Genomic DNA, 27,945 nt, shown 5'->3' on the forward strand with positions numbered 1-27,945 from the left:
GAATAGAAAATACATTCAGGCATTTACTAAATATAGAAAATACTACACACGAGCTTTTTAGTACTGGATACACTTTTTTCTCACAAACAAGGTAGCGAGAAAAAAGTTGAACATTAAAACCTAACTTATTCAAGAGGAGAGAGAGAGAAGGGACAGGTAGTGCTAGTCATAGAAACACTTTTTGTTTTTTTGTTCGCCCAATAAAAACACTTGGACACTTTGAAGTAAGACCATGCTGCCCGCGCAGGAGGCCGCCAAAATCTACCACACCAACTACGTACGCAACGCGCGCGCCATGGGCGCGTTGTGGACCGTGTTCACCATCAACTTCGCCGTCATCACCGTGGTGGTGTTCATCCAGCCATACTGGATAGGAGATAGTGTCAACACGCCGCAGGCCGGCTACTTCGGCCTCTTCCACTACTGCATCGGGAACGCGCTAACTTCTGAGCTCACCTGCAAAGGGAGCGCGCTGGACTTCGGCTCCATCCCGTCCGGCGCCTTCAAGACGGCGATGTTCTTCGTGGGGATCTCCATGCTGCTGGTGGTGGGCAGCATTGTCTGCTTCAGCCTCTTCTTCTTCTGCAATGCCGGCAGCGTCTACAAGATCTGCGCTTGGATGCAGCTAGCGTCCAGTGAGTAGTCTACGTACGCCGGTTTGGTTTCTTTAGTCTTTACAGGTGCATGGGCGATTCCAGGATTTTTTAAATGAGGTGGCACGGGGGGGGGGGCGACCAAGAACCAGTCAGCGGGGGCCCATGGGAAATCAGAAAATTCTATCAGAAATAAACACAACTTTGAAAATTGGCCTAGTGTAGTGGTTATGGGGCTACATAATTCCCCTTATTGAGCTAATAGGACCGTTAGTTTACAGCTGCTGTTTCCTCGGTTCGGGTTTACAGTGACACACTTCCGCTGCGCGGGTTTTTTGTTGTTGTAACGGAAGGAATAAATGGTGCACGTTGTGTAGCCGAAAGAGAAAGTTGTCACGACTCCTGCTTGAGCTCCTCTACACTAGGAAATATCGGGCACGATTTTCAGGCTGTTGTGCAGTGCCCAGTGCTCTAATACAGGTGGTATTACATGAAAATCCGCACTGCACAAAAGCCTGAAAATCGTAATCACCCCAAAATAACGTTGTTTTGTTCCAATACAAACGTAATGGTATACACGATTCTATAGCTTGAAATTCCCAATGTCATTGCATTAGATCGTTAATATTCTCAAACCAGTAACTGATTCAACCTTCTTTGATTTTCTTACCTGGATTACTGAGCATATATCAAGACCCACATTTCAGTGTTTACCACTTTATCTTAGTCTATTTGGGAAAAGTGATTGTGCCTTTAATCTTCAAAACAACAGGAAGAATTGGTAAAGTAGTCTGCCGCAGTGACATTAGCTAAGCTAACTATCTAGCAAGCTACATATTATAATGGGACTATTGGGAGCTTTTGAAGCCATTATACCTACAAAGGTCATCCTTTCGAGGGCAATCGAGGCTTCAGTAGCCTTCCACCATTGGTAGGTGTTAAATTATCTGGAGAAATTTGATTTGCTTCAGTTTCTGCCCAAACTTGAAAAAGGCCTTAGCCAACCACAAGGAATGTATGGCATAACTCAGACAGCATCTTTTTTACTCTTCTTTTGTGTTTTATTGGGAGTTTTCAACAGTTTTGAAGTTAGGTTGTTAGATGGTTATGTTGAGAGGGGGGAAAAAACAATCCTGCCATTACTGCTAATTTCATTCCACATGTACAGCAAATAAAGATCCTTTTATCACTTTATCACTTTATCATTAAGAGAGTGAACTAAATGATACTCACTTATATTTTACTTTTCTCAAATTAAATCAATATATAACCATACACATGTGCTTAGTTGCACATAACCTAGCTAACCTCATGCTAACTGTGAATTATACATTAGCTAAACTACACAGCAAGAAAATCTGGGTGATTAGCTAAATGTTTTAACATTAGCATAATGTAACTGAGCTATTTTCTCACCCGGTGCGGGATTCGATACGGGGTGTACGGCACCACAAGGCGACATCACTAACCGCTCAGCTAACGTGTCTTATTAGTAGTTTACAATAATAACAGAATATTAACTAGCAATGAATTCTAACAGCAACAGAGGATCAACTAACCGACCAGTGGCATCCCTGTAGTAGATGGCGAGCAAGATGAAGCTAATTTCTCTGACTTGTCTATGATTTTAAGGTGCTCTAGCCTCTCAAAGATCTCCTCCTGCTTTTTCAGGAACATGAGAAGCATGTCGAAATGATTGTCTTGTGTGACACCATTACTGAGCTCAACCATGATGACAAGCCAGTCTTTCCTCACAAATTCAGGAAGCTTTCTCTCTGTGGAGTCTACTGCCAGTGGGTTTTTGATAGCACCAGTATTTCTAAGATGCATGAGATCTGCAAGCGTTTACTCTACTGTCTGGATTAGGTCTATCACTTTCCTTGGCTGATTTTCTTTCACATGTGGGATTTTCTCCAGCTCTTCAATAATCTCTAAAGCAGACATGGGCAAGTGGCGGGCCGCGGGCCGCATTCAGCCCCTGTCCTCACCCAGTATGGCCCCCGGGTCAATTTCCAGTTATCAATAAATTGTTGGTTTCACAGGCATTGGAAGAAAGTGGGCCATTTGACCACATTTGAACCAGATCCCAATTGTAATTATACTGTCCACTGATAGAGGGCACTCCCTCGAAACATAAGAGGCTTGTAGCAAAGCAACTCCTTGCATATGGTCTCATCTTGGTCCCGGCGGGCCTCTTCTGCAATGACATGCAATGAGGAGAGACATGAGCGGCAAAAAAGAAAACTCGACCTAGAGAACAGAATATCTTTTCATGAAATTCAAAGGCAAACCTATGTGTTTAGTGTGCCTGGAAACAAAATCAGCCATAAAGGATTTCAACTTGAGTCGCCACTACAATGCCACGCATAAAGACAAATATGGCATGTACACCGGAGGTGCCAGAGCTGCTATCATCGCTGACCTCAAAGGAAAAATACCCCGACAGCACAGCCTTTTTACCAAAGCCACGTCTACACAGGAGTCCTCTCTCAAGGCGTCTTATGCTGTTTCCCTTGAGCTTGCTAAAGCAAAGAAGCCCTTGTCAGATGACGAAACAGTGAAGCTATGTGCAGTAGATATGGCTAAAGCTTTTGCAGATGATAACATGGCTAAGAACTTTGAAATGGTCTCTCTGTCCCATTACACAGTGACACGAAGAATTTTTTGACATTCAAAATCCTGTCGAGGGAAAGCTAAAATAAGTCATGCATGACTACAAGTACTTCTCCTCAGCGTTGGATGAAAGTACTGATGTGATCATGGATGTTAGCCAGCTTCTCATTTACACAAGAGCCATTGACAGTTTATTTGAAGTGCACGAGGAGTTATTGAAGTTGGTGTCTTTGCATGACACTACCAAGGACAAGGATGTTTTCAACGCCGGTAAAAGTGTTGTAAGTGAGCATGGGGGCTTTGACAAGCTTTCAGCTGTTGTTACCAATGGCGCACCATCAATGCGAGGAAGACACACTGGATTCGCCAGGCTCCTCCAACAGCGCGGCATTGACTATCCAATATTGTACTGCATCTAACATCAGGTGGGTAATGTTATTGCCAGATAGCTATTAATATATGGTTATGAATGTGGGTTTTCTTTGTAAGAATTTTTATCAAAGGCTAAATCCTATTTCATTTTGATTTTACAGGAGGCCCTCTGTGCCAAGACAATGAACTTCAACCATGTCATGGATTTACTTGTCAAGGTTACCAATCTCGTTCGAGGGGGGAACAGGTCTCTCAATCAGAGGCCCTGAAAGCCAACTGAAAAAGGTTCATATAGTTTTCTACTATATGGGTCAAAAGTTGTTGATACAGAAATCACTCTAGTAATTTAGAAAAGAATGGAAGATTAGAGACTGGTCAATAGTTATTAAAAGACGCTGGCTTGATGTGTGGTTTCTTTAGTAGAGATTTGATCACAGCTGTCTTAAAACTGCTGGGAACCGTGCCAGTAGTAAATGATAAATTAACAATGTCTAGCATTGTAGGTCCCAGGAAGGGCCAGCTCATTATCACAAATTACAAATTTGTGTCAGTGGGTTTAAAAAGTTTTAAAAGTTTTGCTGGTAAAGGGTCAAGTAGGCAATTAGTTGGTTTAGAAGCTGACATGAGCTTAGTCAAAGTGTCAAGAGAGATAGTCTCAAAAGCTGCACCAACAGGGACTATCAGTGAGTGACTCATTGTATAGATATGAATTTGGTAAGACAGGATCTGCAGAAGTAGCTGGAGTTGAACTACTTTTGTTTATGATCTCATCAACCTCATTGTAGAAAAAATCTAGAAACTCATGGTCCATGAATGGTGAGCAGCTAATAGACAGCTGCTTTTTAGTAAATTAAGCTACAGCGTCAAAGAGTGTGACAGGCATGGGCACAAGTCCATAAATACTGGGATGGCATCCAGCGCATTACCTTTGCACCTGTCCATAAGGTTAGTGGTTGTGTCAGGAAGGGTATCTGACGTAAAACTTTGCCAAATCATTATGCAGATTGACAAGACCATACCGGATCGATCGAGGCTCTATGCCGGATCGGTCAAGCCCTGAGTTAACAACAGCCACCATTGGTGCTGTGCCCTCACATGGTACTGATGGAAACTGTAAATTCGATGTGGCCGCCCCTGAGAAACAGAGAAGAAGCTGAAAGAAGCTACAGTGTCAAAAGAGAAATCTGGGATTATGTTTATTAATATCAATTAAGCAAGAGAAATACTCTGCTTTCACAGCCGATAAAGCACACTTGTATTTCAATAAAAACTCAGGCCACGATAGGTGAAAAACTTCCAATTTTTATTTTCGACATTTACGTTCCAGTCTCCTTAAGAACATGTGTCTCATCATTAAAGCAGGGTGTGGGCCTCTTTAGTCACCTAGCTCTGGTAGTGAGAGGTGCAACTAAATTGATGAGACTAGAGAGGGCCACATTTAAGTCATTAGTGAGAGTTTCAATAGAGTCTCTCTACAGTGAAAGGAGCCAAGACTTCAGGCAGCTGCTGGCCAAACGCAGCTACAGTGGATGGACCAATGTGGCAAGTGGCAATTACATCTGTGCTGACATTAGCAGGACAAGCCAACAATTCTTCAAATTTAATGAGAAAATGATCTGACACAGCAGATGTGTTTGGCAAGACAGTCAGCTCAGAAACAGCTATCCCTCTAGATAAAACCAAATCAAGGGTCTTACCATTGCAATAAGTCAACTCTTGAACAAACTAAGCGAACCCAGAAGTATCAGCAAGCACCAGAAATGCTTTACTTGAGGTTCAGCAGCCTTATTCAGATGAATATTGAAATCACCAAGAATTAGTATCTCATCAGAATGAGTAACAAGACCTGAGATAAATTCTCCAAATTCTTCAAGAAATAGTAAGGGCCAGGAGGTCAACAGAATATCATAATCTGGGCTGAGCAGAGTCTGTTCATGGCTGACAGAGATGGACTTAGAATAAGAACCTCAAAAGATTGAAATTTAGATTAAGGCGACAACACCACCTTGTTTATTTGCCTGAGCTATATAGTATATGTCATGTCCATATCAGAGATCTGCACATGTTCTGTGGACATGGTATATCATATAGAATAGTTTATAGCATAAAATACCTAAAATGATATGCTGTTATATTGATAAAAAGGGGAAATTTAATCACAAAACTGAACCATAAGACCAGAGACATATTAAGATGTGGGAGACATTGTAAGCATATTTTGGTGATTAGTAAAACATACAAAAGAGGTAAGGAAACGTTCCTGCAGTAAACAAATTAATGTAAAATCTGCAATATACATGAATTATTTGGTGCTCAAACACTGTAAATGTGTTTTCCAGTACATTTCAGCTGAGTATCTCAAAATCAAAAACATTACAGAAAAGAATTGAGCGTGAGAACTTTAGGAAAGAGAGAAAGTAAGGGATGTGTGTCAGTGAAAGTGAAGTGAGAGATATATGTATTGTGCGTTGTTGGTCAATGGGCTAGTGTTTCACCTTGACACCTGATAATTCACCTCATAGTACCATATGCTTTGGTGAGATGCCATGTGGCTGGCCCTTTGCAAAGTCAATAATGAATGAGTTTATCTATTTGGAATTGAACTGGGGCCTCAGGTATCAATCGTTACTATGGGCAAATTTGTGTGTACACGCCCATGGAATTTTTTAGCCCTCAAGATTGTCTGACAGTCTGTCGCAAAGCATTATTATTATTTATAATTCCTTCCTCCTAACATCTATTGTCTACCTCTTGCAACAAGCTATCACCCAGGCCTGCAAAAACATCAGTGTTAGCCAATCGGTGTCTAAATTCAGGGGTTACCCAGGTTCTACACTGGTCTCTGAGACAAACTTCAGGGCTAAAAAAATCCCACAAGTGTGTACGCACAAATTTGCCCATAGTAACAATTGATACATGAGGCTCCTGGTCTGGAGTTAGCTTACTTGGTTGCTAGTGTATTTATTCTGATGCTACTAATGTTTGTATTGATACAACTGTGGAGTTTCAAATTTTGGGAGGGTTGTTGAGCAGATAACATGACTATGCTCACTGGCTTGTCCAACCAACCAATCAACCAAACATCTTGTCCCTCACGTTTGTTTTAGTTTTGAAGCATTGTTTTCCTTGCCAGCTTGACATACACACAGAGGGAAAGTAAAAAAAAAAAAAAATCAAACCATGCCCTCTAGTTGCAGTCCTTCTGAAGAAGAATTTCCATTTATCTCTCCATTGAGAGAATTTAAGCTATTTCACACTGAGGTAGTAATGCTACCGCCAGAGGGCTAATCTATCACTATCCATCGCTCTGCTGAAGAAAAAAAATTAAAACCATTACTGAAAATGTTTTTTTTTTTTGCGAATTGTTATGACTTTTGATGATATGTAATGGTATGTATTGGTATGTCTAATCGAAACAATCAAAGCACGTTTTGCTCTATAGGAAACCATCAGGATGGTTTGGCTGGTTTCCTCTATTGGAAACGATCAAGATTGCCCGTGAGGCTGTATCTTATCTTTTTTTCCTCTCTCATTTTTCTCCCCAGTTGTATTCAGCCAATTAGGCTCATTGCAGCCACTAATGCATTGATAAGACTTGAGCTCTTACAAATTGACTTACTCATCATTTTCCCCAAATATCTGCATTTGTTCTTTTTTTGCACAGATTGAACTTTATTGTTATAGCAAAGTGATTTTAAAATTTATTTCGTTTTTCTGTTTTTGAAAAAGCACACAGCCTAATGGAGCAATCTAGTGACAGATGTAACAGTTGAAGTGGAACTTGCGTTTGTTATTTGCTCAACAGAAATTACTGAAAGAAAATGAAAAGGAATGTTTGTGATCTTTATGTCATTTAAATAAAGTTAAACTTGACCCATTTTGTCACCATTTTGTTGGGGCGGGGGCATGAAAAGTTTTCTTCCTCCAAAGGGGGGCGTGACAGAAAAAGTTTGAGAACTACTGGGCTAAGCTAACCAAACAATTGTGCCAACTTTGTCCTGTGAGGACTCTGTGCTACTAAAGAAAGAAAAATAGAAAGATTGCTGACCTTGAAGAGGATGTTCTACGGCATTCTGACGAATTCTGTAAGATAGACTCCCTTTTGACCAGCTTCATGGACGTGGCTTCTGGGCTGTCCAAACGGATTGCCTCTCTCAGTGCAACCATTCAGGACACCGTTCTGTGGGGACCCCTCCACTTGTCCACGGCTTTCCTCCTGCTTGACACCTAACGACTGGTCGTCCTGGGCCGAAGTGGTGGTCTGTGGTCGCAAGAGAGGCTGGGACAAAGTTGCCCCCCCCCCAAGGCCTCTCCAACCACTAGCGACCCGGTCTGGCGACACTTCGGTCCACCCAGCTGATGTTACTGCAGTTCCAACGCTGCTCGATCGGGCCCCTTCTGCAAACACGGCGCTTGCCGACACTGCAGCTACCCACCCCACTGGTGGCTAGCGGTGTTCAGGTGACTTGCCATCCTACTGTGACGCCAAAACAATACCCCTCATCCCGGGCAATGACCTCCCCATCCCGTCATAAGATCCTGAAAGAGGTCGTGATTAGACACTCTTGAAGTCTTCCTTGCCCTGGGTACCCAGGGAAATTCGTACTCAGAGCTGATGTCACTGCCTCGTCACAACACTTCCTTGCTCGGACACCATATTCCCAGTCGGCGATTTCAACACACAGTGTGGACCGTGTATCCAAAGGAGTTGAATCAAGTGCAACTGGACTGGTATATATCCGTGAAGACGTTTCGCCTCTCATCCAAGAGGCTTCCTCAGTTCGTGCCTTTCTGACTAGACCAAGCTAGTCTGACTGGCTGGTGATGAGACTCAGAATTTATCCTCTAGGAGTCGTTGTCAGAGCTATTGATATGCGTGGCACTTTGTGATCAGATGTTTACCAACGCCCGTCGCTAACAGAGCCATAGATATGCGTGGCTCTTTTGTGTACCGATGCATATATGGACTCCCTAAGATCCATAAAGATGGAACCCCCCTCAGGCCCATCGTCAGCAGCATAAACTCGGTCACATACAACATTGCCAAACATATAGCCAACATCTTGACCCCTTTAGTGGGCGAAACACCTCACCATATCCAAAACTCCATTGACTTCGTGGACAAGGTCCAAGGCGTAAAACTGGAACCGAATGAAACCATGGTATCCTACGACGTGACCTCGTTATTCACCTGCATCCCAACCATGGAGGCTTTGGAAACTGTGAGGCAACGTTTGCTACGGGACGACACCCTCCACAATAGGACCAACCTCAGCCCAGACCAGATTTGCCAACTACTGGACCTTTGCCTGAACACTACATATTTCCAATTCAGGGGCCAGTTTTACAGACAGAAACACGGCTGTGCAATGGGCTCACCAGTATCGCCCATTGTGGCCAACTTATATATGGAAGAGGTAGAACACAGGGCCCTGAACTCCTTCAGAGGAACACCTCTGAGCCACTGGTTCAGATATGTGGACGACACATGGGTCAAAGTCCAAACACAAGAGGTGCAAGCGTTTACCAAACACATCAACTCAGTGGACAAGAACATTAAGTTAACAAAGGAAGATGTAAAGAACAACAGTTTGCCCTTCTTGGACTGTGACGTCCACATTGGGGAAGACAGGAGCCTCCACATTGGGGTTTACAGGAAACCTACACACACAGACCAATATCTACTTTTCGACTCACACCACCCGCTGGAACACAAACTGAGCATCATCAGAACTTTGCAACACAAAGCTGACAATGTGCCCAGCAGCACTCAGGCCCAACGAGAAGAACACAAACACCTGAGGGGAGCTTTAAAAACCTGCGGCTACCCCAGTTGGACCTTTGTGAAAACTGCAACACGTTCCAAAAAGACCAACCAGGTGAGCGACGAGGAGAAAAGGAACAGAAGGAATAGCACAGTTAGTCCATGGGCCAGAGCCCAAAATTTCCTATTTCGGTACACTCAAGGTGGCAAAACTTACTTATAATTTTTGAAAGGATCCATGTCTGTAGATGATATTTTGGTATGATAACCATTCCTGAGTGGCAGCTGTATCACAGTTATCAGCTCATGAAGTTAACCACCCCCTAAAGTAAATCGCATTTTAGACGCTGGTGCATATCCTGGTTTAGCCTCATGGTCAGGACATTTTTCAATGTTCTATAATATTGTCTTTGGTATCATTTTAAAGGGGACCTTCTTAGCTTTCATTCAAGCCCTGTTGTGGATATTTCTCACAAATATAGAGGTCACTTGAGCTCTTCAACCCGTCAATAACACACATCTTTCTGCAATGTTCGCCTAAACTATATACTTTCTTTTAGCCCTGTGGCATCTAGGAATATCAGGGACACAAAACACAAAAACTGGAATACTCACAGGACTGTAAAGATTCAGGAAATGTATAATATACCCATACTATTTCATTGTGTGAGGTGATTGTGAACCTTAAATTAGAAGGGCATTATTACTAAGAAACTAACTAGACCAAAGCCAGTTAGTCCATGGGTCAGACCAGATATCGATATCACCCAAGGTGACACAACTTCACTGGTGCCATTTTATTTGGTACACTAACAGAAGTAAAATAATACATGATAACCTTTCCAAATGAGCAGCTATTTCATTTTTCTTTCAGGAAACCTGTTTCTGTGCCTCTCACGATTGTGTATTTGCCCAGATTTTTACAAATATAGCATTTCAACACCCCTGGTACTGATTAGCCTAGCTTAAACTCTGGGACAGTTCTTAGTTGGCCAACAACCAAGGATAACCAGTACTGTGTACTTCCATTCATTGTGCTAAGCTAGGCTAACGTGCAGCCAGATAGCTTTCTACTAAACACATATAGAGGAAACTGGTATCTATCTTCTTGTCTCACTCTGGAGAAGATTGTAAGCTAATTTCCCATAACGTTAGCATGTTCTTTTAACGTATATGTTAATATGATTAGTTAAAGTGGCTACGAGGAACTTTCATCTTGTGTTGATTTTAGCGGCCTCATGTGGACAAAATACAGCTGTTGCATAGCAACTAGGTAATGTATCTATTTGTGGCTATGTAAGATAAATAATGGTAATATGACGCTGGTGAAGCAAAGTAAATTTTGTTTTAGTAGTGTTCATACACCTAAGTTACATGTATTTGTTTGTATGTGGCAGGTGAAAACTGACTGAATATGGCCACTGGTGAACAAGCAAGTTTTTACCCAATACCAAAGCGCCCACGGGTGGAGTGCATTATCCACTGTTCTGATGATACAGATAAGCTGGTTTCACTACAAAGTGTCGACTCATGGAGAACTCTGCTCAGGGCAGCTCAGATACGAAATCATGCACCAGTTTTGAAACTGGCAAAAGACATTCCTGAGGGACAGATTCCAGCAATCTACTACCACAGAAAGTGTCGCAGTATCTTCACTATGAAGCAAATTCTTGATGGCCTCCTTGCAAAAGAAAAGAAAAGTTGTGTCTCTGCTGAAGAGAAACAATCTAAGAGAGTAGCTCGACATGCTCCAAGTACATCTAGGACTTATGATGCAGAGTGCATATTTTGTCAGAAAAACAGCAAATATTCCAAGAGACAGAATACGAGAGAAGTACTGGTGCAGTGTCGAGAACTGCGAGCTGATGCAAAGATCAGGAGTGCAGCCACAAAGAAAAGGGACAGCAGAATCCTTGCCATTGTGAGTAGAGACCTTGTAGCAGCTGAAGGGCACTACCACAGGTCATGCTATAGACTTTACACCAAAGAAGAGGTTTCCAAAGGAGAGGTTGCCAGCAATGAAGATGATGATGCTGCAGCCCAGTATGAAGCTGCTGTGAATAAGGCATACAATGAGCTGTTCCTCTTCATCAGGATGGAGCTTTTTGGCAATCCTCAAGTGATGACAATGACTGATCTCTCTTCTAGACTGGTAGCTTCAATGAACTCCCAAGGCATTGCCCAAGTCAAGGAATCAACCAAGAAGCACATAAGGCGAAACCTGGAGAGTGAGTTTGCTGGAGCCTTGCAGATATTCCCTGATGAGAAAGGAAAATTCCTCCTCTATCCCGATAACTTGTCCATGAGGGAACTTGCCAAAGAAAATCAGTCTCTCAAAAGGGAGCTGCAGACCCTGAAAAGTGTCAGTGCACAAGATGTTATAGCCAAAGCAGCCATCAAATTGAGAGCAGACATTAAAAGTCAAGATGTTCCTCAAACCTGGCCGCCTGAAGTCAAACCAGAAGCAGAATGTCCTACCATTCCAGAGTCGCTCATTATCTTCCTGTACTCTCTACTCACAGGCTCAAATTATCCTGATCATGCATCCCAGAGAGTGCAGTGCCTTCTGCAGTCATTTGGCCATGACATAGTATATGCAGTGACATGTGGAAATACCAAGCCTTCCAAGCACACTGCTCTGCCATTCAGTGTCAAATCGTTGACAGGAAATGTAGAGTTGATAAACATCCTCAACCGACTTGGTCACAGTGTGTCCTATTCACAGATGGAAGAGATCAACACTGCCCCGTGTCTCCAGAAACTCTCATCATCAGGGAGTGGCATTGCCCTTCCAGCTAACATCCATCCTGGCATATTCACAACTTTAGCCTGGGACAATATCGACCGTCTTGAAGAAACTGTCAGTGGTGAGGGAACATCTCACAGAGTCAATGGGATTGCTGTGCAAGCAAAGCCAGTCAACCCACTTCCTGTCCAACCCATGCCCACTGTTCCCAAAATAAAGAAGAGAAGCATTGATGGACCCCCACCAATGTTACCAACTTACAATGCTGGACAACGGGTAGGGCCACCACAAAGCAAAAAGTCAGATGCCGATACTGCAGCCAATACTAAGCTTGCCAGAGAGAAAAACCTTCTTTGGGTCCTAGCACGCATGTCACAACAAGAACAGTCAGTCAGCAGCTGGACAGGCTTCAACATCCTGACTCGAGGAGAGATGACGGTCATCCCCGACAATATAGGCTATCTGCCTACCATCAATGCTCCAGCGACACAAATGTCTACTGTCAACGAGGTGCTTAACCAGTCACTGAGCATCATGCAGTGCTTAGGCCTGAGGAAGATTGTCTGTGTCTTTGAACAAGCCCTGTATGCGAAGGCTGTCGAGATCACATGGAAACACCATGACAAGTTCCATGATATCATCGTTAGGCTTGGGGTATTCCACACCATCTGCACACTGCTGGCAATAATAGGAAAGCGTTTCCAAGATGCTGGACTCAAAGACCTCTGCATTGAGTCTGGCATGATTGCAGAAGGCTTAATTGCTGGTGTTATGGATGGCCGCAAGTACAACAGGGCAGTGCGACTACACAAGCTCCTGTATGAGGCTCTCTTGCGACTGACCTTGAGTGGTTTCCTGTCCTGGTTGGAAGAAACTCACAGGAATGACATGGTTCACCTGAATGAGACACTGAAGACCATTGACAGCCTTGGGAAAGAAGTCTAAAAACATGCTTTGAAGGAGGTCCTCGAAAACAGCTCTTGTACACGCATCATGGATCTATTTGAAGTCTACCGTGAGTTCCTTAGAGGTGGAAACGGCAGCCTCTCGAACTTCTGGATGTCCTATTTGGACATGGTTGAAATCTTGTTGGGGCTCATCCGAGCATCCAGAGAGGGAGACTGGATTCTACACTTGGCTAGCATTCGAGCAATGATCCCATGGTGCTTTGCTTATGACAGGATGAATTATGCACGCTACCTCCCCTACTACTACGCCCAGATGTCTGAGCTGCCCATCACACACCCAGATGTGTACACAGAATTCATGGAAGGAGGCTTCTCAGTCCAACTGGGCTCCACCAATCCCTTTGGCCGAATCCCTGTTGACCAAGCTATAGAAGAAACGGTGAACAAAGACACCCAAACAGCTGGAGGGACAAAGGGATTCAGCTTGAAGCCAGGAGCTGTGACCAAATATTATCTCACAGCTGAGTATAGAAGCATGTACCTCAGACAGCTGAGAGACCTGACAGGTCAAGGCAGGAGCAAATGGTCTCATCCAGATCTACAGAGTCCAAGGATCAAGAGAGATGAAGCAGATGTCCTGTCTCTCATGGACCTTATGGAGAATAACTGGCTCAATCCTATGTCCCCTGATGAGATTGATTTGGTTAGCCTCTCCACTGGCAACATGGCTCCACCTGATGTGACCATAGATCTCTTGAGAGCTCTTGAGAAAGGAGAAGAGGCCTACCAAGCATTCCAGCAAACAAGGTTAGATGCAGAGCCACCACCTGTGAAATTCCACGACAAGATGACCAAGCAAAGTCTGAAAACATTCTCCAATGTCAGCACAAAACAAGCTCATGGAAAGAAAGCACAGGATGTGGTTCTGAAGGCAGATAGAAACCTTTTCAGTCACATGATCCTGGTGGCTGAAAGCAGGAAGGTGAATCTGAAGGATGTCCTTGCCTACCCATTGGGCCCACTACCATGGGCACTGGCAAATGCTGATGGGTCCTTACGAAAAACAAACAAGGCTGCACTTGCCAGAGAGCTTGAAAAGAATGTATCTCCTGCAGAAGACATCCCAATCCCATCTACTTCCATCATTGATGGGATGAGCCTGGTCCAAAAAATGAATGGCAACAACAAAACCTTTGCACAGGTGGCAGAGTCAGCCTTGACCCAGGTCCTCCATGAGGGAGCACAGAGTGGGAGGATTGATGTTGTTGTTGATGTCTATCACCAGACTTCGATCAAAGATGCTGAACGACTGAACCGGGGTGGAGACATCACTCTCCAGTACAAGAATCTTGCAGGGGGACACCACGTCCAGCAGTGGAGAAAATTTCTGTGCAGTTCCTCCAACAAGACCAGTCTCATCAAGTTTCTGGTGGAAGAGTGGAAACTCCCACGATACAGAGCTATGCTGCATGGCAAGGTGTTGTACATGACCTGTGAGGAAACCTGCTACAAGTTGACAGAAGATGGGTGTGAGGAAGCAGCAGAACTGCACTCCACACATGAAGAAGCTGACACCCGTCTGCTCCTGCATGCATTGCATGCAGCAAATGCGGGCTCAAAGTCAGTTATCATCACAGCTGAGGACACTGATGTCATGGTGCTTTGTCTTGGCTTCCAGAAGGACATCACCTGTCCCATCTACCAGAAGTGTGGGACTCAGAACCGCACACGGTTTGTCGACATCACCAAACTGGCAAGTTCACTTGGAGACAGCATCTGTGACAGCCTAATTGGCTTACATGCCTTCACAGGCTGCGACACTGTCAGTGCATTCGCTGGTCGAGGGAAGCTGAATGCCCTGAAGATAGTGAGAAAGCACACTTCCTGCCAAGAGACTTTTAGTCAACTGGGACAGACATGGAATGTGAGTGATGAGCTGTTCCAGAAAATTGAGCAGTTCACCTGTCGGATGTATGTTGCTAATAGCAGCACTGCTGAGGTGAACAAACTGCGTTACCAGCTCTTCTGCACCAAAAGGGGAGAGGTTGAGTCCAGCCAGCTGCCACCATGTAGAGACTGTCTCTTTATGCATGTTCAACGAGCCAACTATCAGGCAGCAATATGGAAGTGCTGTCTGCAGGCTAACCCTGTGGTGCCAAGCCCTACTGAGTATGGATGGACAGACGATGAAGGCAAGCTGGCCATTTACTGGATGCGCTCCCCACCTGCACCAGATGTGGTCTTGGAAATGCTAACATGCAAGTGTGTGCATTCATGCAAAATGCCAAGCTGCATGTGCCTGTCAAATGGACTTCCATGCACAGACATGTGCAGGTTACAGACCTGCAGTAACCAAAAACAGCAGGATGGTCCAGAACTGGACTTTGAACTTGGGGAGTCAGATGATGAGAGAAACGAGCAGTTTGATGAATGACAGTATGATGATTCTGATGGTATTACTGTGGTAGTAGTCTATTGATGCACAGGATATTGATTCTGGACTTGGTTACCCAGAGCTTGATAACAATAATGTAACCATATTCACATATACCCATTACCCTACCCATTACCATTACATATACCCACTAATGATATGGGATTACATGTATCATTGACTAAGTATATGTAAATGTCAATGTTGTTTAAAATATTAAAATAGTTCATTACCTCACTATGGTATTCCTTTTTATCATGTATTTTGATTGTGTATTTAAAAAAATGTATAGAGACCAGTTTGTGACCTAACTGGCTTTGGTCTAGTTCTCATTTAAGGCTCACAATCACCTCACACAATGAAATAGTATGGGTATATTATACATTTCCTGAATCTTTACAGTCCTGTGAGTATTCCAGTTTTTGTGTTTTGTGTCCCTGATATTCCTAGATGCCACAGGGCTAAAAGAAAGTATAAAGTTTAGGCGAACATTGCAGAAAGATGTGTGTTATTGACGGGTTGAAGAGCTCAAGTGACCTCTATATTTGTGAGAAATATCCACAACAGGGCTTGAATGAAAGCTAAGGAGGTCCCCTTTAAAATGATACCAAAGACAATATTATAGAACATTGAAAAATGTCCTGACCATGAGGCTAAACCAGGATATGCACCAGCGTCTAAAATGCAATTTAGTTTAGCGGGTGGTTAACTTCATGAGCTGATAACTGTGATACAGCTGCCACTCAGGAATGGTTATCATACCAAAATATCATCTACAGACATGGATCCTTTCAAAAATTATAAGTAAGTTTTGCCACTTTGAGTGTACCGAAATATTGTCTGGCCCATGGACTAGTGTCTCTCTGTTTGATGTGCAGTCCTCGGCATCCTGTGATGCTTCTGCTCAGGCAGGTGTCTCCTGAGTACTGGTGTATCGCTTCACGAATGTTGTGTTCCGTGTGTATCTGGCTCCGGTTGGAGATTCGACGACAACTTGGTTTCCTGATTTGCTCACCACCTTGTGTGGCGTTGTGTTGAATAGTGTTGTCAGTTTATCAGTCTTTTCTTGTCTCACCAGGACCGTGTCACCGACATTGACATCCGAGTACCTGGCGTGACGCCGTTCGTCTGCATAGATCTTTGATTGTCCTTTCTGTTCTGCGTCCCTGTCTCTTACGTGTGCTGCTGTGATGCTTGGCAGCTTCCCCCTCATCTTTCTTTTGAAGAGCAGCTCCGCGGAACTCTTCCCTGTGGTCGCGTGATCGATGCTCCGGTATACTGGCACATACTTTCTAAGTTCTCGCTTCCAATTGAGTCCATCTGAAACAGCGATGCGAATCCTCTTCATCAGCGAGGCGTTTTGACGTTCTACCTTGCCGTTCGCCTGCGCCCATCGTGGCGTTGTTTTCACATGCTTGATTCCGTTGGTGTCACAGTACTCACTGAACTCCTCTGATTTGAACTGAGGACACTGGTCCGACCTCAGTGTGACGGGAAGTCCATGTCGACTGAAGATTGTCTCTAGACTGTCTATCACTGTTGACGTGGTTGTGGACTTTAACACGTCATACTCATAGTAGCGGCTGTAGTAATCAACTACAACTAGAATCGAGTCACCTGTCGGCAGGGGTCCGAGTAAGTCAATGGCAATATCTTGCCAGGGCCCCTCTGGTAACTCTGTTGGTCTTAACGGTTCCGGTGCGTCTGGCCGAGCAACAACTTGGCATCCGTGGCATGACCTACAATGTCTCTCGGCTGCTCTGTCCATTGTTGACCACCAGACTTTGCTCCTAAGGTGCTGTTTAGTTCCGACAATTCCTAAGTGTCCTTCGTGTGCTAGTGAGAGAGCGCGTGCCCGCAGTACTTGTGGCAGCACAATACGCGTTCCACGTAGAACCAACTGTCCTATTACACATAACTCACTAGCCACTGCGGCATATGCTGCGCACTTCTCAAAGTGTCCACTCTCAATAGCTTTACGCACCTCGATCAGCTCCTCGTCGTGGGCTGATGCCTCCTCCACCTCGCGGGTTGTCAATGTTCTGGGTGTGGCACTCACTGCAACAAATCTCACATACTCGTCGGATCCGTGTGCATGTTTCTGTTTCAGTGCGCTGTTCCCCAGCAGACGTGATAGTGGGTCTGCTATGTTCTTTTTGCCCGAGATATGTACTACTTTAAAATCATAAGGCTGTAACCTTAGGACCCATCGCTCTATACGAGCGCATGGTTTCGAGCGCGGGCTGTAGATAGATTCAAGAGGTTTGTGGTCTGTAACCAAGTCAAATCGTCTACCATAGATGTATGGGTGTAACCTTTCACACGCCCATACCAGACCTAACGCCTCTTTCTCTGTCTGAGAATACCTGCGTTCACAGTCGGTTAGACCACGACTGACATAACAAATGGGAACATTTTCTCCATTCTGGGTCTGTACTAACACTGCTCCTAATCCCACTGGACTAGCATCTGCAATGATTTTGGTCGGTGCGTCTTTGTTAAAGTAGGCTAGTGTCCCTGCTTTGGCTAAGCCCTCTTTCAGCGCCTCAAACGCTTGTTTCTGTTCTGGACCGAATTCAAACGGAGTGTCCTTTCTTGTCAGGCGTCGCAGCGGCTCTGACACTGTTGCAAACTGTGGAATGAATCTGCTGCTGTAACTTACGAGCCCGAGGAAGCTTCTCACCTCCGATGCGTTTTCCGGCTCTCTCGCCTCGCTCACGGCTCTCACTCTCTCCTCTGTAGGACCGATTCCTTTTTCAGACAGCAGGATTCCCATGAAAATCAGTCGATCCATGTTGAACTGACACTTGGCAGGGTTTAGCGTCAGTCCGCACTCCTCCGGTCTCCTCATGACTGTGTGTAGTCGCTCGTTGTGTGTCTCCTCATCCTTAGCGTGGACTATGACATCATCTGAGATGTTCTCCACACCTTCTATACCAGCCAGTGCAGCGGCGATTTCATGCTGGTACTGTTCGCTGGCGGAAGACACGCCGAAGATGAGTCTCTTGTATCTGTAGACTCCGTTGTGGATGGCGAATGTGGTGATTCCGCGTGATTCTGGGGTCATTTCAAGTTGGTGGTAGCCCCACTTTAACTCCAGTTTACTAAACACCACCGATCCATTCATCCCTTGTAGTAGCTCATCCACAGTGGGTATTGGATACCTCTCTCTGATGATGGCAAGGTTTGCCTGTCGCATGTCTAAACACAGTCTTATTTCTGAGTTTGCCTTGGGCACGATGACCACTGGATTTACCCATGGTGTTGGTCCATCGACCGGTTCTATTATGTCTAGATCTAGGAGCTCTTTTATCTTGGCCTCCACAGGCGCCCATAGGTTGAAGGGTATACGCCTGAGTGGCTGTGCTACTGGTGTCACCTCTGGGTCTATGTGTAGCTTTATCTGTTTTGTTTTCAGCTTCCCTACCCCCCTGAAATACAGTCGGGTACTGCTGCTGAAGTGATTGGTTCATGTCTCTGACGGCTGATATGTTGGCACCTATTTTCAGTACACCTAGTTTCATGGCCAACTCTTTTCCTAGTAGTGGTTCTCCATCACCTCTGATTACTATGAATTCTGCTTGTTCACAGCGTTCTCCTATTTTTACTTTGCATGTGAACGCCCCTTTAATGGGTAGAGGTTGGTTAGATGAATAAGAAAATAGTTTCCTTTCCGGCTTTGGGACATATGAGTGGCACCTAATTTTCTCTGACTTTAAACCCTCCCAGGTCTTTTCGTCTATCACATTGCAAGTAGCCCCGGAGTCGACAAGCATCTTCCAGCTAACTCCTCCCACATTTATGTTGAGCCTATCTGACTTGTTTGTATCACTCAATACAAAGGCATAATCGTGTTCTTCTATCTCTATTTTATGCACTTTTTCCTTTCCTGTTGCACCTTTTGTTTTGCATTGCTTTGCGAAATGGTCTCTACCATTGCATTTGCGACACGTTTGGCCGCGCGCGGGACAATTGGGGTCTTTCCCAAAGTGGTCTGAATGTCCACATCTAAAACACGTTTTGTCCATTTTGTCCGTTTTTCCTCTATCCGCGCCCGGTCTCCCTTGTCCTCTCTTCTGATATTTCCCTCCTTTCTGAGAGACACGACTCACAGTTGCCTCTGCTTTCCCCTCCCTCACAGACATCTCCGCCATTTGTTCTGCAATTTGTTCACACCGTGCCGCCAACTCGAGAGCGCGAGCAAGCACCAAACCACGCTCCTCAAGGAGTCTACGGCGAGTATAACTTGACGTGCATTTGCTTACAATTGCATCTCTAATCTGATCGTCTGTGTCTCCACCAAAACCGCAGTCTTTTGCCGCACGTCTCAAGCGTGTAGCGAATTGTTGTACTGTCTCCCCCTGATTCTGAGAGATTTTCTGAAATGTCTGGCGGGCGAATGTAGCATTTACTTGAGGCACGAAATATCTGTTCAAAGCTGCAATAGCGGCATCATAATCAGTCAACTCTCCGGTGTCGTCCAAAGTTGAAAAGATGTCCTGTGTGTCTGGACCTGCGTGATGCAGAAGAAGTGCTCTCCGGCGCTGCTTCACTGCATCCTCGGTGTTATCATCGATGATCAGACCTTTCCCATCAGCAAACAGTTCAAATGACATTAGCCATCTTGTCCACCGCGGCCCCAAAGTCGCCGGGTCGGAGTAGCAATCAAACGCCGGTACGCATGCTGTCTTTTCCATGCTGCCGCGCTAGCTAGCTACAACTGTTAGCTACACTTCAGATCTAACTAAACGTTACGAACTTTAGCTCATCACTTAGCTTAGGCTCGGTACATCACTCGTCGCCATTGTTCTGATCCGTTATTCCCACCTATATGCTTATTTAGGTGTCATTGATTATAAATGATTAGGCACACCGTTATTACACAACGCCTAACGTGGCTTGCTTTATTCCACCGTATTGCAAGACTAACCGAACAATATTCCTCGCGCTTCTCCCCACGTCAACAGGTGACGTCACATACATACGGGTGCCCTTACATGCCAAACCGGTACATGACATCGTTGTGTAGTTGTCTGTTCTGGCTGGTGTGTAAATAAAAGAGTACTCCCGGTAGTGTGGAGTGTGGGGCACGGGAATTGCGATTAAAAAGAGATCTCTGCCTCTCGACTCATTCTCCCACGCCGGCTCGCCACATTGGTGTCAGAAGTAAATGGGATTAAGCTGAAGAATGGAGAAAGAGATCCAGAGACTGGAGTGGGACAGTGAAGCAGACCCATTGGCGCTTGCAAAACTTGGCGTAGCAAAAGAGGGAGCCCGCCAGAGTGGAAGGTTTCCAGTCCATGGCTCCAGTACATCGCGGCTCCACTGCACCCTTGACGCTGGAGGACCAGTGTAACGACCCTCACTTGTGCAGGTGTTCGTGATAGAGATTCAGACCAGGGGTTCCTAACAGTGGCTTTTATTGCCTGCATTCACAAATAAAACAACAATCTGTTGAGCCGAAGGAACGGAGAAGACCGTAGGTTCACACTTTAGCCGTGTAGGCAACTTTCTTTAATCCACGGTAAATCAGAGAGACAACCAAACCACAGCTCGACTGAGCAGAGGTGGCAAGAATCACCAGAAAACTGGCTGGACAACCATAACTTAACCCTGCGTTAACCTGCCAGGGCAACCATGACTTAACCCTTAGTTCCTGGGTTGAATTCTGTCCCCAATACGTGTCCACCACATGAGCCCCCCCAGAATTCGCCCTAGTAATCGAAGTCAGGCAGGCGCGGACGGCCTGTCGGCCCCCCGCGGCGGCTCCGGATAACAGGGGCCGGAGTGTCTCTGGGAGGCATTGACGCGGGCCTGTGGAGGTCGGCCTGAGGAGCAGAAGAGGCAGCTCGGGCCTCCATGGGGGGAGGAGGCGGAGCCGGGGGACGACCGCGACGAGGAGGTTGGGCTAACTCCAACGGCTGCGTCAAGTCCAGGTGTGCGGGTTTAACTCGGTCCACTGAAACATGCTCGGCCGTGCCCCCAAAATCCACCACCAGGTGCTTAGTTCCCCGTTCCAGGACGCGGAAGGGGCCGTCATAAGGGGGTTGCAGAGGGGGGCGGTGTGCGTCGTGACGGATGAACACGTAGTCCGCTGACTGCAGACCTGGGGGCACCTGGGACACCGGCGCGCCGTGTTGGGCGGTAGGGACGGGTGTGAAAGCTCTGACCCCGTCCAGCAAGGAGGCTCGTTGGTCCACAGCTGACCAGGGACGCGTTGCATTGGGCATGAAATCGCCTGGGACTCGCAGCGGCGTGCCGTACACCAGCTCCGCAGAGGAGGCTTGTAGGTCTTCCTTCGGGGCGGTCCGCAGGCCCAGCATGACCCATGGGAGCTTGTCGACCCAGTTGCAGTCCTTGAGAGTAGCCCGAAGCGCAGCCTTCATGGACCGGTGGAAGCGCTCACATAGGCCGTTTGCCTGAGGGTGGTAGGCGGTAGTGCGATGAAGCTTGACGCCCAGAGCCTCACCCACAGCATTCCATAGCTCTGAGGTAAACTGTGGCCCGTGGTCAGATGAAAGGTCGGAAGGCGTACCGAAACGTGAGACCCACGACCCAATAAAAGCCCGGGCCACATCAGCAGACGTCGTGGATGCCAGGGGAACAGCTTCAGGCCAGCGCGTAGTCCTGTCCACCACAGTGAAGAGGTAGGTGAACCCCTGGGAGGGGGGTAGGGGACCAACCAGGTTGACGTGGACATGGTCAAATCGTCTCTCCGGCACTGCGAAGCGTTCCAGGGGCGCCTTAATGTGGTGGTGTATCTTAGCCCGCTGACAGGCAACACACGAGTCGGCCCACGCTTTCACGTCTCTCTTAAGTCCCTCCCACACAAACTTAGCAGAGGTCAGGCGCACGGATGGCTTACCGCCTGGATGAGAGAGGCCGTGCACAGCTTCAAATACGGGGCGTCTCCAGCTGTGCGGGACGATGGGCCTGGGCTGTCCTGTGGAGACGTCACACAGGAGGGTGACACCTGTGTCGCTGAAAGGAACGTCCTGCAGGCGGAGCCCCGTGTCGGAGGCCCGGAGACGGAGGATGCTCGGGTCCGTGGCCTGGTCAGCGGCCATCTGTGCATAGTCAAGGCCTAGGTGGACCGCTCCAATCACTGCCCTAGAGAGGCAGTCAGCTACCTGGTTAGACTTACCAGCGACGTGCTGGATGTCGGTAGTGAATTCCGAAATGTAGGAGAGTTGTCGCTGCTGGCGAGCGGACCATGGCTCGGCCGTCTTGGACATGACAAACGTGAGGGGCTTGTGGTCCACGTACGCAGTAAACTCGCGGCCCTCTAGCAGGAAACGGAAATGCCGGACGGCGAGCCAGAGACCGAGGAGTTCCCTGTCAAAAGTACTATACTTGCGCTCTCGGGGTGTAAGCTGGCGACTGAAAAAGGCCAAAGGCTGCCAAGCCCCCCCCACCCACTGTTCGTGAACCGCACCAACAGCATAGTCCGATGCATCCGTGGTTATGGAAATAGGCGCTGTAGGTGAAGGATGCGCTAGCAGGGTAGCCTGGGAGAGCGCAGCTTTAGTCTCGGTGAACGCACGGTCCCGCTCTGCTGTCCAGTCGACCGCCTGGTTGGGGGACATGCCTTTCAGCGCCTCGTACAGTGGCCGGATGATAAAGGCGGCTCGGGGAATGAAGCGGTGGTAGAATGTCACCATCCCGATGAACTCCCTGAGCGCACGAGCTGTTTGGGGGCGCGGAAAGGCCGCCACCGCTTCCACCTTTGAGGGCAGGGGGACTGCCCCGTCCCCAGTGATGCGGTGCCCGAGGAAATCAATGGCTGTCAGCCCGAACCAGCACTTCGCCGGGTTGACGATCAGCCCATGCTGGCTGAGGCGTGTGAAGAGGGCATGAAGATGGGGCAGGTGTTCTTCCTCGGAGGCGCTGGCGATGAGTATGTCGTCCAAATAGACAAAGATGAAAGGAAGGCCACGGAGCACTGAATCCATCAGCCGCTGAAAGGACTGGGCCGCGTTTTTGAGTCCAAATGGCATTCGTAGGAATTCAAATAGGCCGAATGGGGTAGTCACCGCTGTCTTGGGGATGTCTGAGGGGTGCACGGGAACTTGATGATAACCACGGACCAGGTCGACTTTTGAGAAGACGCATTTGCCAGACAGGTTTGCAGAAAAGTCCTGGATATGCGGGACAGGATAGCGGTCGGGCGTGGTGGCGTCATTTAGTCGGCGGTAGTCCCCGCATGGGCGCCAACCTCCATCAGGCTTAGCGACGATGTGGAGTGGGGACGCCCACGGGCTGTTAGAGCGGCGGATGATCCCCATGCGTTCCAGGTGCTCGAACTCAGACTTGGCAATGGCGAGTTTGGCGGGGTCGAGATGCCTGGCTCTGGCGTAGACCGGGGGCCCCTTTGTAGCAATGTGATGCTCCACCCCATGCTTAGCGGTGGGTGCAGAGAAGGTAGGCTGGGTGAGGTCAGGGAACTCAGCGAGGAGGCAGTTGAACTTGTCTGCCTCTGAGAGAGAGTTGGCTAGACCTGCATAGGCCGCTTCCCTCCGCGTACATGCGAAGGAGGAGAAGGTTAAGGCATCGACCAGACGGCTGTTCTGAATGTCCACTAGCAAACCGTAAGCGCACAAAAAATCAGCTCCGAGGAGGGGAAGCGTTACATTGGCCATGACGAACTCCCACGTGAAACGTTGTCCACCAAAACACAGTTCTACAGACCGCACGCCGTAGGTGTGGATAGGGCTGCCGTCAGCCGTCGCCAACTGGGGGCCCCGCTCCCCGCCCATGATGTCGACGTCAGTAGCAGGGAGCACGCTTCTCTGTGCGCCGGTGTCACAAAGAAATCGCCGACCGGAGATGGTGTCGAGGATGAAGAGTAGCCTGCTCGTATCGCCAACACTCATGGCCACTACTGAGTGTTGGCCCTCTCGTTTCCCGTCGGCCTGTAGTAGCAGGGGGAACGGCACCGTTTAGCTTTCGCACCAAATCGAGCGCGGTACATACAGAGTCCAGAGGGCTTGTAGCGGTCTGACGCTGTGGCGCCACCGTCGGGCCACGCCCGCGATGTCGGCGGGGGGCCAGTGAAGGTAGGAGCCAGCACCCCGGCATGGGAGGAACGTTGTGTAGCGACGAAGAATCGGTCAGCCTCCTTTGCCAGCTCACGGGGATCAGTGATGGTGGAGTTAGCGAGCGCAGTCTGGACGTGGGGCGGCATGTTGCGCAGAAACAGCTCCATAAACAGGAAACATGGCTTTTCTTGACCCAGTAGGTTTAACATCCTGCTCATTAGCTCCGATGGTTTGCCATCTCCCAAGCCCTGAATTGCGAAGAGGCGACGTGCTCTCTCCGTTGTTGACAGTTCAAAAGTTTCAAGGAGGAGATGTTTAAGTGCGGCGTATTTACCATCGGCCGGTGGGTCGGTTATGAAACCGCTTATCCTGGAAGCCGTAGCGCACCCCAGCGCTGCCACTACGTAGTAGTACCTGGTCTCGTCTGCTGTTATGTCTCTGAGCGCGAACCATGTAGCCGCGGAAGACTCCCAAAACTCCGGCAGTTTCATTGCAACGGCGTTCGTAGCCATAATGTGTGTGGTTTCAGAAAACTTATCCGAAAACCGACGTCGGGGTCACCAGTGTAGAGCCGAAGGAACGGAGAAGACCGTAGGTTCACACTTTAGCCGTGTAGGCAACTTTCTTTAATCCACGGTAAATCAGAGAGACAACCAAACCACAGCTCGACTGAGCGGAGGTGGCAAGAATCACCAGAAAACTGGCTGGACAACCATAACTTAACCCTGCGTTAACCTGCCAGGGCAACCATGACTTAACCCTTAGTTCCTGGGGTGAATTCTGTCCCCAATACGTGTCCACCACAAATCCATGAGATTTCTGCTGCAACGCGACTGCATACAAGTCTCCAGCGGAGATGGTCCTGCTCTCTCGTGCATGAGCTAGCAAACAATGTTTCTCCTGGCTAACCTCATGCGTTGCATAGCATACTAAACTTACATGGAAATCAAAATGCACAACTCATTAATCTTCGTGTAAACAAAAGTACAAAACAAACCAAAAAAAGGACAGACAGCACTGGTATAGCGCACTGAGTGATCGTATAGTTTTAACATAGAAATTCTTGACTCTTGCAATATTCATAACCAAGTTCTTGCACATTTACATTATACATAAACCACGTACCTGCATTCACAAATAAAACAACAATCCATGAGATTTTTGCTGCAACGCGACTGCATACAAGTCTAAAATAGCATAAAAACCAAAATAAGAACAATGCTCTCCATAACGCACAGCGCAGCGTGGTTGCCGCCAAAATTATACTTTAACTCGGTTAAAACACTTACAAATCACTTTCTATCTTTACTTTTCGAGAGCATTAGTTAGTACAACTTATATACATTTATATCCAACCCATAGTTTGCAAAGAAAAATATGTTCATTTATTAAAATATCAAATTATTCACGGAGCGCTCCCAAAGCCTGCTTACCTCCAGCGGAGATGGTCTAGCTTTAAGGTACGGGTAGCGCAAATGCCCAAAATGTGTCAAAGCGAAAGTAAATAGACAAACAGTCGCGCAGCCTCATATTTAACCTTAGTGAATGCGGTACAACATCTGGGGTTTACACAAACCATCAAAAAACATTGGATTACAATAACATGTTAAAATACAAATTTTGAGGGAATTCACTTTATCTTAGTGAAGTCATTTTCACCTCTGTTACACCAGCACCGGGGAGCGCATGCTGCCCGCCGCTACCGATCTTCCCCTGGTGAGCAGGAGAGATACTGCGCCCAGTGTCATGTACTGAATGGTGTACGGTAGAGGAACTCTGTGATAGAGATGGGTAACTAGGGGGAGGCATTTTATGTAACACACATCCGCAGTTGAGACATCAGTAAACGAGTTGGAGTTCAAGACAGGTGTCCGTGATTTGATTCAGAAAAACCTAATTTAAAGAATTAAGGTAAAGGAAGATTTTGCAAAATATAACACCTAGGACACCAGCCAACTTTCCAAAGTACAATGGGATGACCCAGCTAGAGCCGTACCTCTCGCAAGTCCACCTGGCTCTGGTGTTGGAGGGAAAGGCTTTGCAGGTGCAGGTGCTCCTCGACCTAACCCCAGCAAAGCAGCGGGACCTCCAAGCCCTGACAATGGCGCTGGAGAGGCGATTCGGACAACGGCTCTTCACTGACCAGAGCAGGGAGCAAGCTAGTCAGCCGCCGCCACGAGGGAAAGAGCTTGGGTGCCTTTGCTGCATGAGGAACTGGCCCTCCACGCTTTCCTGCGGGGTTCACGCCAGCGCCGTAGCGCCAGCATTTTCGCTTCGCCATGCCCCAGTCCCTCAGCGAGGCTCTCCGCGGAGCTAAGCGAGCCGAGGTCGCACTCTCCACGCGGATGGGGGGGGCGGGGGGGACATCATTGTGTTGTCGTTTTTTCTGCCCATTGTGTAAATAAAAGAACAGTCCCGGGGTCATGCGGTGTATGGTGCATGGGAGTTGCGATTACAAAAATATCTGCTACATTCTTCCACGCTGGCTCACCACACTAGGTTTTATTCATCTCATCTCATCATCAGTCGCTTTCCCCGGGGTCGGGTCGCGGTGGCAGCAAGCTAAGTAGGGCACTCCAGACGTCCCTCTCCCCAGTAACGCCCTCCCTCTCCTCCTGGGGGATCCCGAGGCGTTCCCAGGCCAGATTGAACATGTAGTCCCTCCAGGGAGTCCTAGGTCTACCCCGGGGTCTCCTCCCAGTTGGATGTGCCCGGAAAACATCCAAAGGAAGTGTAATATTTGCTAGTAATATTTGATTTGCTAATGTCCCTTACGGCTTTCCGTAGCGCCACAACAAAGTCACGTGATGTACGTAACAACGTCAGTGGGAATCCGGTCGGTGAATAAACACCCAGCACGAGAGAAGTCGTCCTTGCTTCATTAATGTTATAAGTTAACATAGCCAGAGGGCACAGATCATTACATGGTGTCAGAGTAGCGGAGTTTAAATACCCAATATGGATTCGTACGGCGTTCCAGCTCCACGGATGGACTGGGAATCGGCGAACTTACCTGAAGCATGGAGACGATTTCGACAAACAACGGAGCTAATGTTCACGGGCCCCCTGCGCGGGAAGAACGAAGAGGAGAAATGCAGCTACCTCCTGCTCTGGATAGGGGAAAAAGGGCGCGATGTGCACAACACTTGGACACTCAGCGGAGAACAAGCCAAGAAGCTAGAAACGTACTACGATAAGTACACTGAGTACATCACCCCCAAAGCAAACCCGATTTATGCCAGATATAAATTTCATGAAAAGATGCAGGGAGAGAGTGAATCCTTAGAACAATTTATAACTGAGCTAAAGCTCCTAGTCAAAGACTGTGGCTACCCAAATGCCGACGAGATGGTCAGGGACCGCATCGTGTTTGCCACCAACTCACCCAGAGTGAGAGAAAAGCTACTTAGCCAGGGAGCTGAGCTAACGCTAGAAAAAGCCATAGATGTAGCCCGCTCACACGAGCTAGCAAAGCAA

The 27,945-nt window shown here is 47.2% G+C and overlaps 1 protein-coding gene across 1 annotated transcript in view; it reads left to right on the forward strand.

Annotated features, from left to right (window-relative positions):
* The first annotated feature begins 211 nt into the window (after positions 1-211).
* lhfpl5a (LHFPL tetraspan subfamily member 5a) overlaps positions 212-27,945 on the forward strand; it is a 36,726-nt gene continuing 8,992 nt past the window's right edge. The window contains exon 1 of the mRNA XM_056301318.1: positions 212-635. Within this exon, the coding sequence (XP_056157293.1) occupies positions 233-635 (403 nt within the window). The 5' untranslated portion in view covers positions 212-232. The remainder of the gene's footprint in view (positions 636-27,945) is intronic.

The sequence above is a fragment of the Lampris incognitus genome, chromosome 2 (genome assembly GCF_029633865.1).
Source record: "Lampris incognitus isolate fLamInc1 chromosome 2, fLamInc1.hap2, whole genome shotgun sequence".
NCBI classification, from domain to species: Eukaryota; Metazoa; Chordata; class Actinopteri; order Lampriformes; family Lampridae; genus Lampris; species Lampris incognitus.